General features: G+C 39.2%; 1 protein-coding gene across 1 annotated transcript; it reads right to left on the reverse strand.

The window, feature by feature from the left end:
* Positions 1-3,226: 3,226 nt before the first annotated feature.
* hyal6 (hyaluronoglucosaminidase 6) lies at positions 3,227-14,835 on the reverse strand. Its single transcript, XM_044125763.1, has 4 exons — positions 14,768-14,835; positions 6,370-7,316; positions 3,885-3,974; positions 3,227-3,707 (listed from the first exon to the last, which is right to left on the reverse strand). Exons 2-4 carry the CDS (start codon positions 7,303-7,305, stop codon positions 3,234-3,236), a joined length of 1,500 nt encoding a protein of 499 aa, XP_043981698.1. The 5' UTR covers positions 7,306-7,316; positions 14,768-14,835; the 3' UTR covers positions 3,227-3,233.
* Positions 14,836-16,277: the final 1,442 nt, after the last annotated feature.

A 16,277-nucleotide genomic window follows, 5' to 3' on the forward strand; every position in this document is an offset into this window, starting at 1 on the left:
AGCATGACCTGTGATTACCAGAAAACTACATTTTCTAATACGCAAGTCGCCATCTGACTGACTGTAGTGTAAATTGCTTTGGTGTCCTCTACAGTCTAGACTAGATAAAGCACTATAAAAATACAGGATGTTTGTCATCTTATATCACAAATCATGTTATTGAATCATCAATCCTTCATTTTGTCATTAGGATATCTTTTAAGGAAGATACCCTCTAACATACAAACATACAAAGTTAGATTCTAATCTTCAACTTTTAGAACAATTTTTACTCATTAGCCTCAGTTTTAGGAACATAAGAATCAGTGAGATCCCAAGGGTCTTTGGTAAACGGACCTCACCATGTGACTGAGGAGGGAAAAAAGAACCAAGAAGACGTGTGTTCACGCACTGCCATTCTTTTCATTATTTTTATTTGCTCAGGGCTCTGACTGGTTCAGAAGTGACACTCTCATAGCATCATACTATATATTACAATGTAACTTACATTAGTGACAGATTCAAGTATGACATGAAACAGCATTGTAATAGTAGAAATTTCAAATTGAACCTGAAGTTAGCTTCATAAACCACAAATCCTGCTCCAGAGATTAGGCCTCAACTAAGTGGCTGTGTTTTAGATTTAACACTGGTACCAAAACAAAAAATTTACTAATTCATCAGTTTATTTAAAAAACACACAGAGTCTGAGTTTCTCCTGTTTGTTTAGAAAGCATCCTACTGTCCAAGTCAGATCACATGGTATGTAGGTAAACAGTTTGACTTCTTTCTACAGCATTATTATTTTATACATGTTGCTTAGCTTACATGTTACAATAACAAAACAGTAAGACTTGCACTACTTACTGATTTGCTCAGTAAAATTAGCCGTCACACAGTTAGTGACTTTTATGAAAGATGAAATCACACAATTGTGCCTAAAGGCACAATTTCTCATTTATTTACAGGGTTTCACAACATATATAAAGTGGCACAAAATTACTCCCTTTCCCAAATGAGGGATTGGTATACAATCTATTGGCAAATCACAAACATTGTCTCATTAAGATTCCACATAGTGTGACTTAGGAGAGTCACATTTTATTGACTGTCAAACATCAGAGTTTGGACTGACCACCTGTGGCTGTCTGCATGACTGCTGTTTGGCTGTGGGGTGTGAAAGCAAGACAACAGCATTCTCTAATATACCATTTATTCCCATCAGTGAGAAGAGGACATTAACACACAGGCTCCCAGCAGGGTACAACTGACACACAACCTACACTTTGTTATCTGGTGTCAGGGGTGCCACCAGCAATCTTGGGCCCCATGACAAAAACATTTATTGGGCCCCACCTATTGTTACAATTTCTAGAGTCTGTTTGACCTATAAAAGGCATCAGATTTTAAAGGCTTGCAACTGCCTTTCTTTGATGCTATCACAATATTTACCGCTAGTGGACTTTACATGCAGCAGTTTGCAACTTCCATTTTTTAGAATGAGTTTTACCTTACTGAAATGTCTCCTCATGAGCAACAGTTAGAAGCAACATGCAAAATATACATGAAGCAATCCAGACTTCTCAAAAAATTCTATGTAGTTGCATTTCATTCAAGCTGCAGTATATAACTTAAATAAAAAATATGTTTTCTCCATAATTGTTAAAGTTGTCACCGGACAGTTTGTTATGAGACAGATAATCTGTGAAAACAATCTCTTCCCTGAACTACTATTGCTAGCTAAAGTATTGTAACGTTCCGACCAAAACAACCAATCAGAAGTAGGAGGTGTGTCTTAATGCTGTCAATCAACTCACTCACTGCTGTGTTAATGGCAGAGAAAAAGCTTATAGTTACAGGAAAACCATTAATCTGCCATCATTGGTAGCTATGCTTAACTAGACAGAGCATTCACAACAGGCTATCCTAGCAGCAGCATAGCACAGAGAGAGGGACAGAGAAAATGAGCAGCCATATGAGATTGTGATTGACAGCGTTAAACCTCGCCTCCGGTTGATTGTTTCTAGATAGCAGAGGAAATACATTTTTCACAGATTATTTCTCATGCCATACTTTCACAATTGAATGAATAAATAGCAGGGAAAAAAAATGTGCAAAAAAAATTTTTTTTAATAAAAGTTACATATCACAGCTTTAATTTCTCTTAGGAAAGGACAGGTAAAGAGGGACGTGGCAACATATATCTGTAATTTAAATGCAAGCTAATGTAAAACTGCTTGGACTGCTTTCAGTCCAGACAGAAAGCTGTTTTTTATTGTCATTATATAAATATTGTTTGAATTTCTGTCAGTAATATGTATATTGTTTTTGTTGAGTAATTGTAAAAAGAGCAAAGACACAGAGAAATCCCTATAGATTCCCTGGAATGATGCTAACAAGCTTGTCATTGGACACAGTGTTGGAATTGTCCATATTCAAAAACCAATCAATGCATTGAAACCTTGTAATCAGCAGCAGTACAATGATATGAACAGACATGCAATTCAGAAATCAAATCTGGAATTATTGTCATTGGACTGTTAATGTATTCAGAGTTGCTGAGGGCTGCTCTCAAGTTTAACTAGTTTAACTGAACACTGAAGATACCATGGAGTTATGATATCTTTGATGTCTACCGTTACGCCCCCCCCCCACCCCCCCCCTTTTGTGAGGAGGGGAGTAACACGACAGCCACAACAATTTGACAGAGTCCAGGTGAATGTTGTAAAAAGGAGGGATTTATTGATAACAAAAATCCCAGAAGGCTCACACAAACTGTGGGGGAGAAAGGGGCGGTTAGGTGGTGCCAAATCAAAGAAAATAATAAAACAAAACAGGGCCTAACTACAGTCTGTGCTAAAGAAACAAAAGAAAACAAAAACCCTGCCTATCTGATCTAACAAAAGTTTCCACCAAAACTTTACATGGGCGGCACCCACCTACTTACCTAGTGTATCTAACAGAAAAAAAACACCTACGTGATGAAATGTACAGGGTACCCCAAACTTACCTCACCCTCTAACTCCCACCACAAACCTTCACACAAAGAGCAACAAGACATGCGTCAGGTAACAAAGCCAGTTGGACCCCAGCTCTCCCCAGCTGGGCTGCTTAAATAAGGCCTCCCTGGATGCTGATTGGCCCATGGTTGATGAGGATCAATCAAGGGAGATTGACACCAGCTTTCCCTAATACCTGTGAAGAGACAAAGGGGGAGGGGAAAGAGAAACAAACAGCCTGCAGGCATGTAACATCTACAGAATAAGACCTTTTATGACCAGACAGAGCCCCAAGAACATGATCATGCACAGACAGGGGAAGTGGACAGAAAGGAGGAGCATAATATGTGCCACCAGGCTTTTGCCCCAGAGGTGTGTAATTAGGACAGGAGGGGATAGAGGTGGTGGCTGAGTCTGTGGGATCTCACAGTAAACACCAGTCCAGCCCTGGTAGCACTGGCAGGTGAACTTGTGCCTCATGTCCAGGATGTCATGGCTGTTGAGGTGACCCCTTACCTCAAAACGAGGGCCACCAGGGGCCGAGTTATGGTGGATGTGAAAGTAGCGTGGGTTGAGGTGGAGATAGTAACGTGAGTCCAGGCTCTTTCGGACACATCTTCCATTCTTCTTGCAAAGTGCTTTGCTGCATAATTTAGCTGCTGCGGTGACATTTATGACATAATGTCCTAACGGTCCATCAATGTACTTCTTTACAGTAAGGCAGTTCCTCTAGAAGAAGAATAGAATGAGACATTGTCAGTGGTCTTAAATAAGGACTTATCTCCTTTCATGCAAAATCAGCAAAAGATAAAGAATGAATGGATAGTGATAACTTCAAAAAAAAAGAGTATTAGAGAAGATGACTTTAAATTGCTTAGTTTTCTTTGCTTTGCTTTTAACATTTACCTTTGACCGAGCATACTCTGATGATCCCCAGAGGACAACACCTGATGCTCCCAAAGCAGCACTCTCCCCGATGGTATGAACTAAGTCACTCTTTAACAAAATGAAAACTTTCAGTTGAGTTTAGTTCATATTTACATGGACAAAAAGGTTCTTTATCTAAGAAACTCCATCAAATTGCATTAATATCTAGTTCTACTGCAATTATTCCTGAATGAACATGGAAGGACAGTGTAAAGTTGATTGAACTGAGTTTTCTGCAAATGAAGAGATGAACTTTGCAGCAACTCGTCATACTGAGCATGCATCCTGTAACAGTAGAAAGAAAAATTTCCCTTTAACTTGGCAGTATGTGACTTCTATCAGAAGTGTTTTGTTTACATACTGCATTCTGTAATATTTTTTATAAAAGTTACACACTGCATCTTTTTTAACGGGAAAAAACCTGCAGCAAAATCAGGCTCAATATGAGAAGCCATCTGCCACAACTTACTAGGGACTTGGGAAGTTAGAACAGACACAAAAACACAGATTCACTGGTCCAAGAGTACTTTCTATGTTGAAAAAATAAGAGAAAAAAAATAGTTTATGGCAGCAATAGTGGTTTCATCTAGGATAGAAACATAGTTAAACAGATGAGCTTTAAGTTAGTTGTATCTTTAACAAGAAGAAACTTGCAGCAGAATCAGGCTCGATGTGAGAAGCCATTTGCCACAACTTTCCAAGTCCCCAGTAAACTGAAATACAGCAATAGGTGTACCATCTGTAGAAAGGACATGAAGTTAAAGGCAACAATAGCTCAGCCAACACCCCCAGACACACAGTCACAGCTAAGCATAAGACGTAGCTTTCACAAAGAGAAAAAACAGATGACAAAAAATGAATGGCAGAAAAATAACAGACAATGCATCATTGGATGTAATAAGATAATATATCAGAGTTAGAAGTGGTCACTATGTCCTCTCACAGCATAGGAGCTAGCCAAAGCAAGTCTAAAAAAAATTAGCTTTATTAAAGAGTACTGGTAAGATGGCAATAGCATTTTTGTTTAGTTTTTTAATGAAATGTGCATTTTGTGGGCTACAGTTTGCATGTGTAACGAACGAATGCTGAAAAAAAAAAAACCTGCAAACAGCTGTTAGCTAATAGCAGCGGTAGCTATAGCCTACCACAGCAATCACTTAATAATAATCACAAAATAAACCTTAAGCCTAAACATATATATTACTGAAACAGATGGAATGTTCTGTTCTTTATGTGGGAAATATTTGAATGTCAAATCCTGAAGCATAATGTGGTGTTGTTGTTATGGCAACAAGTATGTGTGTAGCGATACAGAACGCGAGTAAGAAGTGGTTTTTAGTTGCACTTTAACGGTTTTTCCCTTTGCTGTGGAGCACAAAATTAATAATATCTACATGTCCAAGTTTGATTGAGTTAACGGAGTTATTCCACAGCGGCAGCGCGGTTACTGATGACATGTAAAACAATAGTCTTTTTGCCCTTCAGCTTTGTCCGCATGAGTGGAATTTCCTTATGTAAACAATAACATGCAGTTGGTCTACATTTGTAAATCTGATTATGATTAAGTCAGTGCTTCACCAGCTGTGAAGCTTGCTACATGTCACTGCTGGTATTCGTCCAATAAGTAAAACTAGGCCGATTTGAAAAACCTTTGTTTATTTTCATCTTGTTGTCTTTTGTGTTTTGGAGGGACACAGGAAGGAGTTGGTCATGTAGTATTTGTTCAGTCTTGTGTCAATTTTAGTGATGCAGTACAAGATTATGGGTTGTTGAAGCAGAGAAGCAATGTATGTAGTGTGGTCACTTTTAAATGCAGCGTTTAGTTTATGTCTTTGTTCTTCTCAGTCAATTTAATAGATAAACTATCACTCATTCATAAAGCTACACTGGAACGTTGCCCAATTTGTTCTGTCTACATGCATGCGACTCTGTTCGGCACCCCAACCACCCCGTCATCGCACTTCATCAGGATTTGCTGGGTAGCTCCGGGAGGACATCAAATAAAAGAGGGGCTCTTATACTCCATGCATCTCACCAGTCAATATAAGTCCAGCGGTCTGCTGGAAAACACCTGAATACCTGAAAATCTTCATCAAAGAAACCTCCCGTATCCTGGACAGAACGTCAAAAGTGGACATGTCAGGGGAAAAGAGGACATTTTGTCACTCTACATAACAGAAGAAAGTAATTGTCCATAACACTTAAATAAATGACTCAAAATGTGTTTTCACAAAATTTTCAAAGCCTAGAAACACCATTTTCCTTCAACTGTTGATTCAAATAACATTTGGCAAGTCAGCAGGGCACAGGAGATGAATGCAAGTCCAAATTTGCTGAAGTGGGCTTGAACCCCTATTGTAACAGCTTGTAGTTTGAGTTTATCTGTTGAAATTGCACAAAGAAACTTTAAAATTGTGATACAGTATAATTCATTCAATTTTATATTGAAATACTGAAAACATACCTTTGAAAGCACAACAAAGGTGTAGGCATAAAAAGGTCTGGAATAGACAAAGACAGGCAGTGTGTAGTCTGAACGTGCAATGGTTGCAATCCTCATGGCTTCTTTCACTCGATAGTGAACAAACTTGATGGTGTTTGAGGAAGATTTCAGCTCAAAGTCCAGGTAGATGGATGGGTAGAGGGCTGTGCTTTTTTTCCAGAGCCACATTAAATGGTCGTTGCGTACATGTTCAACATTGGGACATTCACCGGTATAGCATTGTGGGTGTTGTTTGTAGCCATAGTTGTAACAGTCTGGAAAAAGATAGAACCCCCACAGACCGTCTGGTCTCCGAACTTCAGCCAGTGCCAAAGTGAGATTCATGAAAGCTTGCCCTGACTTTTCAAAACGATCCTTTGCTTCTTTTTCCACTTTGCTTTCTGGCCAGTGTGGGTGGAGCTTGTGGATCTGTTCCTTGGACTTTTTACGGTAGATGTCTTTGGAACCCCAATTTCGTACCCACTGAGGCCTCCAGTTCTCCCAGTCAATGACACCGAGCCCTCGAAAATCCTTGTGTGGTATTAGCTTGTCAATATCTACTCGGGCCTTGTTCAGATGTTTGGAAATGCTCTGGTTCTGTGGCAGGCCACCATTGATAGGAACACCTGAGTTGGAATAGTATGGGTAGTATCCCAGATGACCATGGTAAAATATTGTGACATTCGGCCCACTTAATGTCTCATTAAGGTTTGCTACAATGTCAAAAATGCTGAGGTCTAGATCCACCTTAAATCGAAGGCGACATGACTCGGTAGGGGCGTTCCAGATTATAACAAAAGGCAGATGAGGGATCAAAGGTGTTTGAGCTGGTTTTGTTCTGTGGCCTTGAACTTGGAGCTTTTCCTCTGTGCCAAGCCAAAGGACCAGTGGCAGGAGGTGGAGTCCTATTTGCACCATGGCAGAGGATTCTTCATGAAGCAATTAGTGAGATAGGGAGAAGAAAGAAATTAGATGTTCAGAAAGAGATCATTTGAGCATCAATGAACAAGGATAATCAGTTAGGCCTTTGAACATCATGAGCAATGGCCACTGAAGTGAGAGCTCCAGATTCCACAGCAAAGCACAAACCTACTTTGTTCTCTGAAAGAGTAAGACTGCTTTGGGAAAAAATAGTGAGTACATTTTATTTATCTAGCATCTTTCTCTTGAGGCAGTCACAAAGTGCTTCATAGTAAAAATAGTTTAAAAAAATTAGTAAAAGCAATGAAAACACAAAGGCACATTAAATGAAATCAAAGTGTCATAAAAATAGATGGAACTCCAAAAGTTCACAGATATAGCATGGACACTCAGTAGAGATTTGTTAAAAATAATAATAAATTTATTTATTTTAACTTGATTAACAAAGAAATATGAAGTCTGCTATGGACTTCTTACAGAAATTTTAAAATCAAATCAAATTTTATTTGTATAGCACATTTCAGCAACAAATCATAAAAACACAAAAGCACAAAGTCATGCAACAGAATCAATAATCAACTTATGAAACTTACCACTGCAAGTCAAGTCATACTTAAAAGCCTCTTTCCTATGCATAATCTATATTTGGATCTGTGAAGTCTGTAACTTTTGTTTTGACTGTTTTTGTTGTTGTTTGTTTTGTGTTTTCATGAAGTAGCAAACTCCTCACAGGACAATTCACTGTTCAGTTTACAGAACACTTTGTTTCACCAGATCCAGGGTTTTTTTTAAGTCTTCTGACCTTATCCCCAAGTTATGTCTACACTACTATGTTACAAATGTTTTGTTGTTAACTTGCACATTCTTATTGTAAAGTGTACATTCATGTTTATTCTAGAAGAATTTGCCATTCACTAATCTACATCTTTACACAAGTCTAAAAACTTATAAAACCATTATTAATAATTCACTGGGTTTATTGAGTCAGTTAAAAGTATCTTGGTTTCTTGTTCACAAGTGATGCTTGGATTGAACAGGAGCTGGACAAAGAAACTGATGCATGATGAGCTGCTTTCAACTCTCACACACGTCATGAGATAAAGATCATAACTAAAACAAATCAGCTCCTGTTTACCAGCCAGTGACATGGATGGATGGTCCCATGTCAAGTGGCTAATTCAACACAAAACCATTTTTAGATTTATACAACGTTTATCTGATGTGTAAAATAGGAACGAGAGCCTTTATAATGTTTATTGTTTTGTTTTTAATTAGGGTTAGGGTTACCCTAACCCTAACCCTGTCTTTAAAGAATAAAAGCTTAATATTGCTTGTCATTCATTTCAGAAAGTGAAATTTATTTTCAGTCATTACACACATAGTAACTGTGATTATGGTTTATAGACGATAAGCCCCATTAGGAATCTAAGAAAATTATAAAATTATGAAAATGGAGAATATTAAAACTTAATCATCTAACTCAAAAAACCCTCAAAGCTGTTAATACAGTCATGCATAAAAATTTTTTGCATAGAATAACAACTGCTACAAAATATTTTTTGCATAGTCCCTTGAATGGAATCAATTTCTTAACAAGCGTTGGTTTAGTCTGTTTGTAATTCTGACTCCATATCTTGTCTGTCATTCCTGCTTTGCTCTGGTCTTATGAAGGAGCCCCACCACAAACCTCATCTAATTTCTCCTGGTGCTCCCCATATGCAAGTAATTCACATTTCATCTTTTCCAAAGTTGGAGAAGAAACATAGCAACTTGGCTCTTAAGAAACACAGCCAAAGAGGTTTCCTCCAAGAATGAAATGGAAAATCTCCCAGCGTTTCCAGCACAGTTACCAGAGCAGAGGAGGAAGAAACTGCCTGTGAGCTGAGGGTTCTCAATGTAAGTATTAGCACAAAGCTGAGGTCATCTAATCATTTTAAAAGGAAAAGCTCTCAGGGATCACAGTAAGAATCTGGATCAGTACATAAGCTAGGAAAGAAGATGGCTGAAGGAGAACATTCACTTTGCAATAAATCGATTAGATGTTTCCTTGAAATCTCTTTTTGCTATGACCTTTTCTTGAGTTTGTCTTGGGTTCTGACAGCAGGCTCCACAGACTGCGAGTTTCTCACCGGTTTTCACGCTGAAGCTCAACCAAAACAAGCAGAATGTGGTGAAGCCACTCTGGCGTTCCACAAAACCACGGGGGAAAAAAAGGAGCCTTTGGAAAAATTATGACTCCAGACCACAAGACAGACCCCCCAAACACAAAGTCTCAGTTCGTACCAGCATGAAAGGCTCGTTTCGATGATTTGTCTTACATAAACACAACTGAACAGTTTGAAGCAGTCAAGGTTGGCTGATTGGAACCAGATGGTTCTGATGTAAATTGTCATTCTGAGAAAACCTTTTTTGACGTAGCGATATTTCCCTTCAAGTGATAAGCTACTGCCTCATAATGCTAATCTCAAGATTCCATAACCTTTCTCAGTTAATAGGTTCAAATAACACTTAACTTGAGTTTAACAACGAAGCTCTTTGACCATGTCAAATACCTAAGAAGCCAAACAGTCAAAGGCTGAGATGGTCCATTCATCAAACCATGAATACTGATGACAATGATCACATGCCAGGGCAACAAGCCATCAGCTACTGCCTCATTAACAGTAGCAGAACCTGTGGGTTAGGTTCTGCTACAACATCCAAGAGTTCTGATCTGGACATGGAGACAGGATGGACCAGGACATGGATATCCACCTGGACTGACAGGAGAGCATGGAGACTCTGGAGGAGCTGCAGAGATCCACAACTCAGGAGGGAGGATCTGTTGTCAAGACAACTATTAGCTGAATAAAGTCAATGTTGAGACATTCTATAACATAATCACAAAATTCTTCATATTCTTGGCAGATTTAAATTTAAAATCATTCTGAGTAAAGATGGGATTTTTTAACAGGAAATAAGATTGCTAAAGAGAGTGAAATGAAATATAAAAAAATGTATTGATAATTGTATTCATATTTTAATTAAACATTTTGAATCCATCATTGTAATCAATGAAAAAATGTTTATTGACATCACATACATGAAGCCCTCCCTGCAATCACCTGGAGACTTTTGCATTTCCTTACAATAGCTTTTTCGTTCTCTCACAATAATGTATGGATCGGTTCATGCGGCATAATTGAATACTGAAAGCCTTTCTTATGGCTACTACCATAAGAAAGGATTACTTTCTGCTATAACAATGTTTTCGTAGGGTTTTTTCATGTACGTTAATATCTGTTTTGTGAGATATCTGAAGTTTCATATCTTTTTCATTAAGATGCAACAGAAGCAAATGTTTTGCATTTGTGCAAAATGCAAAAAAAAATTTCACCGCTTCTAAGATATAAACAGTATAGTTTGTAAGAAGAAAAGAAAGAAAAACTACATCCAAACTATTTGGACTTTTTCAGAGTTATTTTCACAGGGAAATAACTGACTGACTTGATTTTGTCTTTTTGTGTCAACCTTACACAAACAGACATAAAGATGCAGTGAATAAATGGATTTTCAATCAGTTTGTTTTGCCCCAAAGAGATCAGAATGTATAAAGACATTTTCACTGAGGCTCTTTGTGTATATATTTGAAATTTACATTCGTGACATTGTGACAAAATAGACTTGCATGTTGCAATCAGAAATATTTGCCAATTGCAAAATGCTAAATGTTTTGTGAGGAAACACAAAAATATTGCAAGGTAACTGAAAAGAAAAAAAATTGCTCATGTCCCCTAGAGGGTTCTGTAGATGACAACCAAACTGAAAACAGCATGAAGCAGCAGGACTAGGACAAAACAACGGCTCCTTCAGGATGTGCACACTGAACCTGCAGGTCAGGTCTGCACACCTGGAGGCAGCAGGGGGAAGATTCACAGCCAAGTCCCACAACAATCCTGGAGCTAATTTGCTGCCATTTTACTAATTAAGCCCTAATAATACCTAATAATATCTATTTAACCTCTAGAACAACCTGGCTGCAGACTGATTTATAGTTCAAAAAGCTCAAAGGGGTTAACTCTATATGATAATTTGATGTTAGCAACTCTGACACTTAAAATTATAAGACAGGAATATCAACGCAAAGAAAACTCAGTAGCTGCTAGTAGGGGCCATTCAGGGGCCTCCAGACATTCAGGGGCCCCTAGAAATTGTAAGACAGGCCATGGATCTAAACCTGTAGCATCATTTATAGAGAATGACAAAGTTATTACATTTTATTTAATGCATTCAGCTGAGAAAAATAAATAGTACATTTAGGATTTAACTAGGACGTTTACTTTGTAAAAGTTTAAAGAATCATCTTGATAGTTTGATTGTTGTTACCATGGCTACATTATGATGTAATCTTTGTCTTTGAATTAGGTTTGTTCACAAATACATCACAGCAAATAACCAATAATCAGTGATTGATTTTAAACTCGGCCAATAAACCTGGTCTCCCTCTCACAGATTCACCTTATCGATATTTAAACATGTTAGTGATGCTGAGGTTCTTAGTAGGACGGATTTCAGAGGACTGGGGGGGTTTTGTCTAAGGCCCCATATTACCTTGGACCGGCTCTGCATGAGCAGCTGCTGCGATGCACATCTCTGGAATCTACCTGGAATCTACCTGGAATCGACCTGGAATCGACCTGGAATCCCCCGGTGGCCCCTGTCAGTCCTCCGATGCTTTGGACACATTTTGATTCATTTCATTGTGGCATGTTTGGCTTTTTTCTGCTGTTCTAATTACTACAATATTTTCTCTGATGTTTATTTTGTGAAGTCTAAATTCTCTAATTGGGCCGAATCTTCCTTTAACACTTGAGGTTCTGCAGTAACTTCTATTTACAGCCGCGAACCTCCAGCCCAGATCCCGTCAGCAGCGGCTTTAAACCGCCTGGTAGAAACGATAAGGAGAAGCAGAGCGAACAGTCAGCAGGTGGTAAAACAAATCTCAAAACGGGCACTATAGGCATCAAGAATAAAAGAGGCAGGAACTCAAGCCCTCTCCTCCCCGCTCTGCACGTTCCTGACTATGAATGAGATATTCCACAAAATGTCATCGCCACAAAGCTCAATTGAAATGGTATGTGTATAAGTGAGGAGCATGCACACCTAGCTTTAAAGGCTACACTGGTGCCATCTATCACCACTCACCATGAACCTGTCATGATTTGGTGGTGAGGCAGCAGACCCAGGTAGAGATGAAAATACAGTGGGGCAAAAAAGTATTTAGTCAGCCACCAATTGTGCAAGTTCTCCCAATTAAAAAGATGAGAGAGGCCTGTAATTTTCATCATAGATATACCTCAACTATGAGAGACAAAAGGAGAAAAAAAATCCAGAAAATCACATTGTCTGATTTTTAAAGAATTTATTTGCAAAATATGGTGGAAAAGAAGTATTTGGTCAGCTACAAACATACAAACAAGCAAGATTTCTGGCTCTCATAGACCTGTAACTTCTTCTGTAAGAGGCTCCTCTGTCCTCCACTTGTTACCTGTATTAATAGCACCTGTTTGAACCCGTTATCAGTATAAAAGACACCTGTCCACAACCTCAAACAGTCACACTCTAAACTCCAACATGGCCAAAACTAGAGAGCTGTCAAAGGACAACCGAAACAAAATTATAGATCTGCACCAGGCTGGGAAGTCTGAATCTGCAATAGGTAAACAGCTTGGTGTGAAGAAATCAACTGTGGGATCAATTATTAGAAAATGGAACACATACAAGACCACTGATAATCTCCCTCGATCGGGGGATCCACGCAAGATCTCACCCCATGGGGTCAAAATGATCACAAGAACGGTGAGCAAAAATCCCAGAACCACACGGGGGAACCTGGTGAATGACCTGCAGAGAGCTGGGACCAAAGTAACAAAGGCTACCATCAGTAACACACTACGCCGCCAGGGACTCAAATCCTGCAGTGCCAGACGTGTTCCCCTGCTTAAGCCAGTACATGTCAAGGCCCGTCTCAAGTTTGCTAGAGAGCATTTGGATGATCCAGAAGATGACTGGGAGAATATCATATGGTCAGATGAAACCAAAATAGAACTTTTTGGTAAAAACTCTACTCGTCGTGTTTGGAGGAGAGAGAATGCTGAGTTGCATCCAAAGAACACCATACCTACTGTGAAGCACGGGGTGGAAACATCATGCTCGGGGGCTGTTTTTCTGCTAAGGGACCAGGACGACTGATCCGTGTGAAGGAAAGAATGAATGGGGCCATGTATCGTCAAATTTTGAGTGAAACCTCCGTCCATCAGCAAGGGCATTGAAGATGAAACGTGGCTGGGTCTTTCAGCATGACAATAATCCCAAACACACCGCCCGGGTAACGAAGGAGTGGCTTTGTAAGAAGCATTTCAAGGTCCTGGAGTGGCCTAGCCAGTCTCCAGATCTCAACCCCATAGAAAATCTGTGGAGGGAGTTGACAGGCCTCTCTCATCTTTTTAAGTGGGAGAACTTGCACAATTGGTGGCTGACTAAAGACTTTTTTGCCCCACTGTATGATTTAATAGGATGCAAATCCAATGTCCAGAACACAGTGACGCGGAGAGCAATGAACACAACAGGTAACAACTGAAAAACTAGACTGACCCAACGAGGAACACAGAACACAGGTGGGGTTAAATACACAGAGGGTAGTCAAGAAGACAAGAAACACCTGGGAACAATCAAGGGGTGACAGGACAACACAGAGACACGAAAACTCAAAATAAACAGAAAAGGAACAGATCCTGACAGAACCTGCACCAACATGCCACAGACGCATCAAGAATAAACTGCAAGAAGTCCCAAAAGAAGAACCAGGGCTGCAGAAACACGTGATGTATTTTTCTCTTTAAACTCTGGGAGACAAAACAAATATTCGTTCCTGTGGAAGATGCGATGGACTCCCTAATGACGCTTGAACATTTGATCCTGTGAACTAATGTGAGGTGAAATCCACTAAATGAAAGGCTGACTGGAACAGAAGGATTCGAGAAAAGAATAATTAGAGTACAGGGAAAGATTCAAAAATTGTTTTCAGTTCACCATTTTGTCCCAAGACTGTACATAATTCTGAAAAACAAATTAATGTTTTTTCTGTTTTGACTGACTGAAATTTGTTGATAGTCCCTAAGTGACCAAACACATTTGAACTTGTTCCCCAAGTTCATAAACACTTGAACTTGGTGTGTTCAAGTTCACACCAAGTTGGGACACATGGTGTGAGAGTCAAGAATTCCTAAAGCATGCATGAAAAGTTACACTTCAGGTTGATTATTCTAACATGATGTAAAGCTTGAAAAAGTTGATTTTACATTATACTGCCACTTTAAAAGCTGGAAAGACATATCGTAGGTGTAACACACTTATGGATATCAGAAGCAATTTGATTTATTATAATAGCTTTTTATCTTGTATTTTAAAGATGACATACCTGTTCCCCTCTTCTGGCTGTGTTGAGGATCTTTTCTATATCCTTTAACGAGATAGCATCATTGTCCTGGTGTTTCAAGGCTGCAAAATATTCATTGATGAGCAGCTAAACCACTTTTCTGTCAGTGTCCCCTGCTCCTGTGAACCTTTGTGTGTTTTCAGGGCACACATGCCCTGCTATTGTTGCACTGGCCCCTCCTCATTACAGTCCTCATTTGTTATATTAAACAGGAACAGGAAATGAGAAAGTATTTTCAGTGTTAGCTACATCATTCTGGTGAGAATTTATTACATGGAAATTAATCTAAACATATACAAGTAGTCCATAGACGTCTAGGATAAATTTAGTAGACATTGAGATTTAAAAGTGAAAGGGAAGTGGATGTCCACCTTGAACCATTAATCTGCAGTCTGATAACCTTCTGGCACAACATTTTGAAGTCAGTATTGCTCACTCAAACAGAAAATCTCTCCACACATGAAGACATTTAGATGGATCTACCTACATCTGTGAATAAAGATTTTCTGTTACAAAGTTAAGCAAGTGCATTGTAGTCAGGTTGATATGAATACAGCAGCACAAGTGATAACTTATTACTGAGAGTGAATCTTTATGTGAATTTTTTCAGAAGTTTTAAATAGGCACAATTTCTCTTACTGAACACTGGAGGAGGATCCCTTCTCCATGGATCCTGAATGCAAATACAGTGGGACAAAAAAGTATTTAGTCAGCCACCAATTGTGCAAGTTCTCCCACTTAAAAAGATGAGAGAGGCCTGTAATTTTCATCATAGATATACCTCAACTATGAGAGACAAAAGGAGAAAAAAAATCCAGAAAATCACATTGCCTGATTTTTAAAGAATTTATTTGCAAAATATGGTGGAAAAGAAGTATTTGGTCAATAACAAAAGTTCATCTCAATACTTTGATCTCTGTCATTGCCAACAAAGGCTATATAACAAACGTTTTCTGTAAGTCTTCACAAGGTTTTCACACACTGTTGCTGGTATTTTGGCCCATTCCTCCATGCAGATCTCCTCTAGAGCAGTGATGTTCTGGGGCTGTTGCTGGGCAACACGGACTTTCAACTCCCTCCAAAGATTTTCTATGGGGTTGAGATCTGGAGACTGGCTAGGCCACTCCAGGACCTTGAAATGCTTCTTACGAAGCCACTCCTTCGTTACCCGGGCGGTGTGTTTGGGATCATTGTCATGCTGAAAGACCCAGCCACGTTTCATCTTCAATGCCCTTGCTGATGGACGGAGGTTTCACTCAAAATTTGACGATACATGGCCCCATTCATTCTTTCCTTCACACGGATCAGTCGTCCTGGTCCCTTAGCAGAAAAACAGCCCCCGAGCATGATGTTTCCACCCCCGTGCTTCACAGTAGGTATGGTGTTCTTTGGATGCAACTCAGCATTCTCTCTCCTCCAAACATGACGAGTAGAGTTTTTACCAAAAAGTTCTATTTTGGTTTCATCTGACCATATGATATTCTCCCAGTCA

This window comes from Gambusia affinis, linkage group LG08 (genome assembly GCF_019740435.1).
Source record: "Gambusia affinis linkage group LG08, SWU_Gaff_1.0, whole genome shotgun sequence".
Lineage (NCBI taxonomy): Eukaryota > Metazoa > Chordata > Actinopteri > Cyprinodontiformes > Poeciliidae > Gambusia > Gambusia affinis.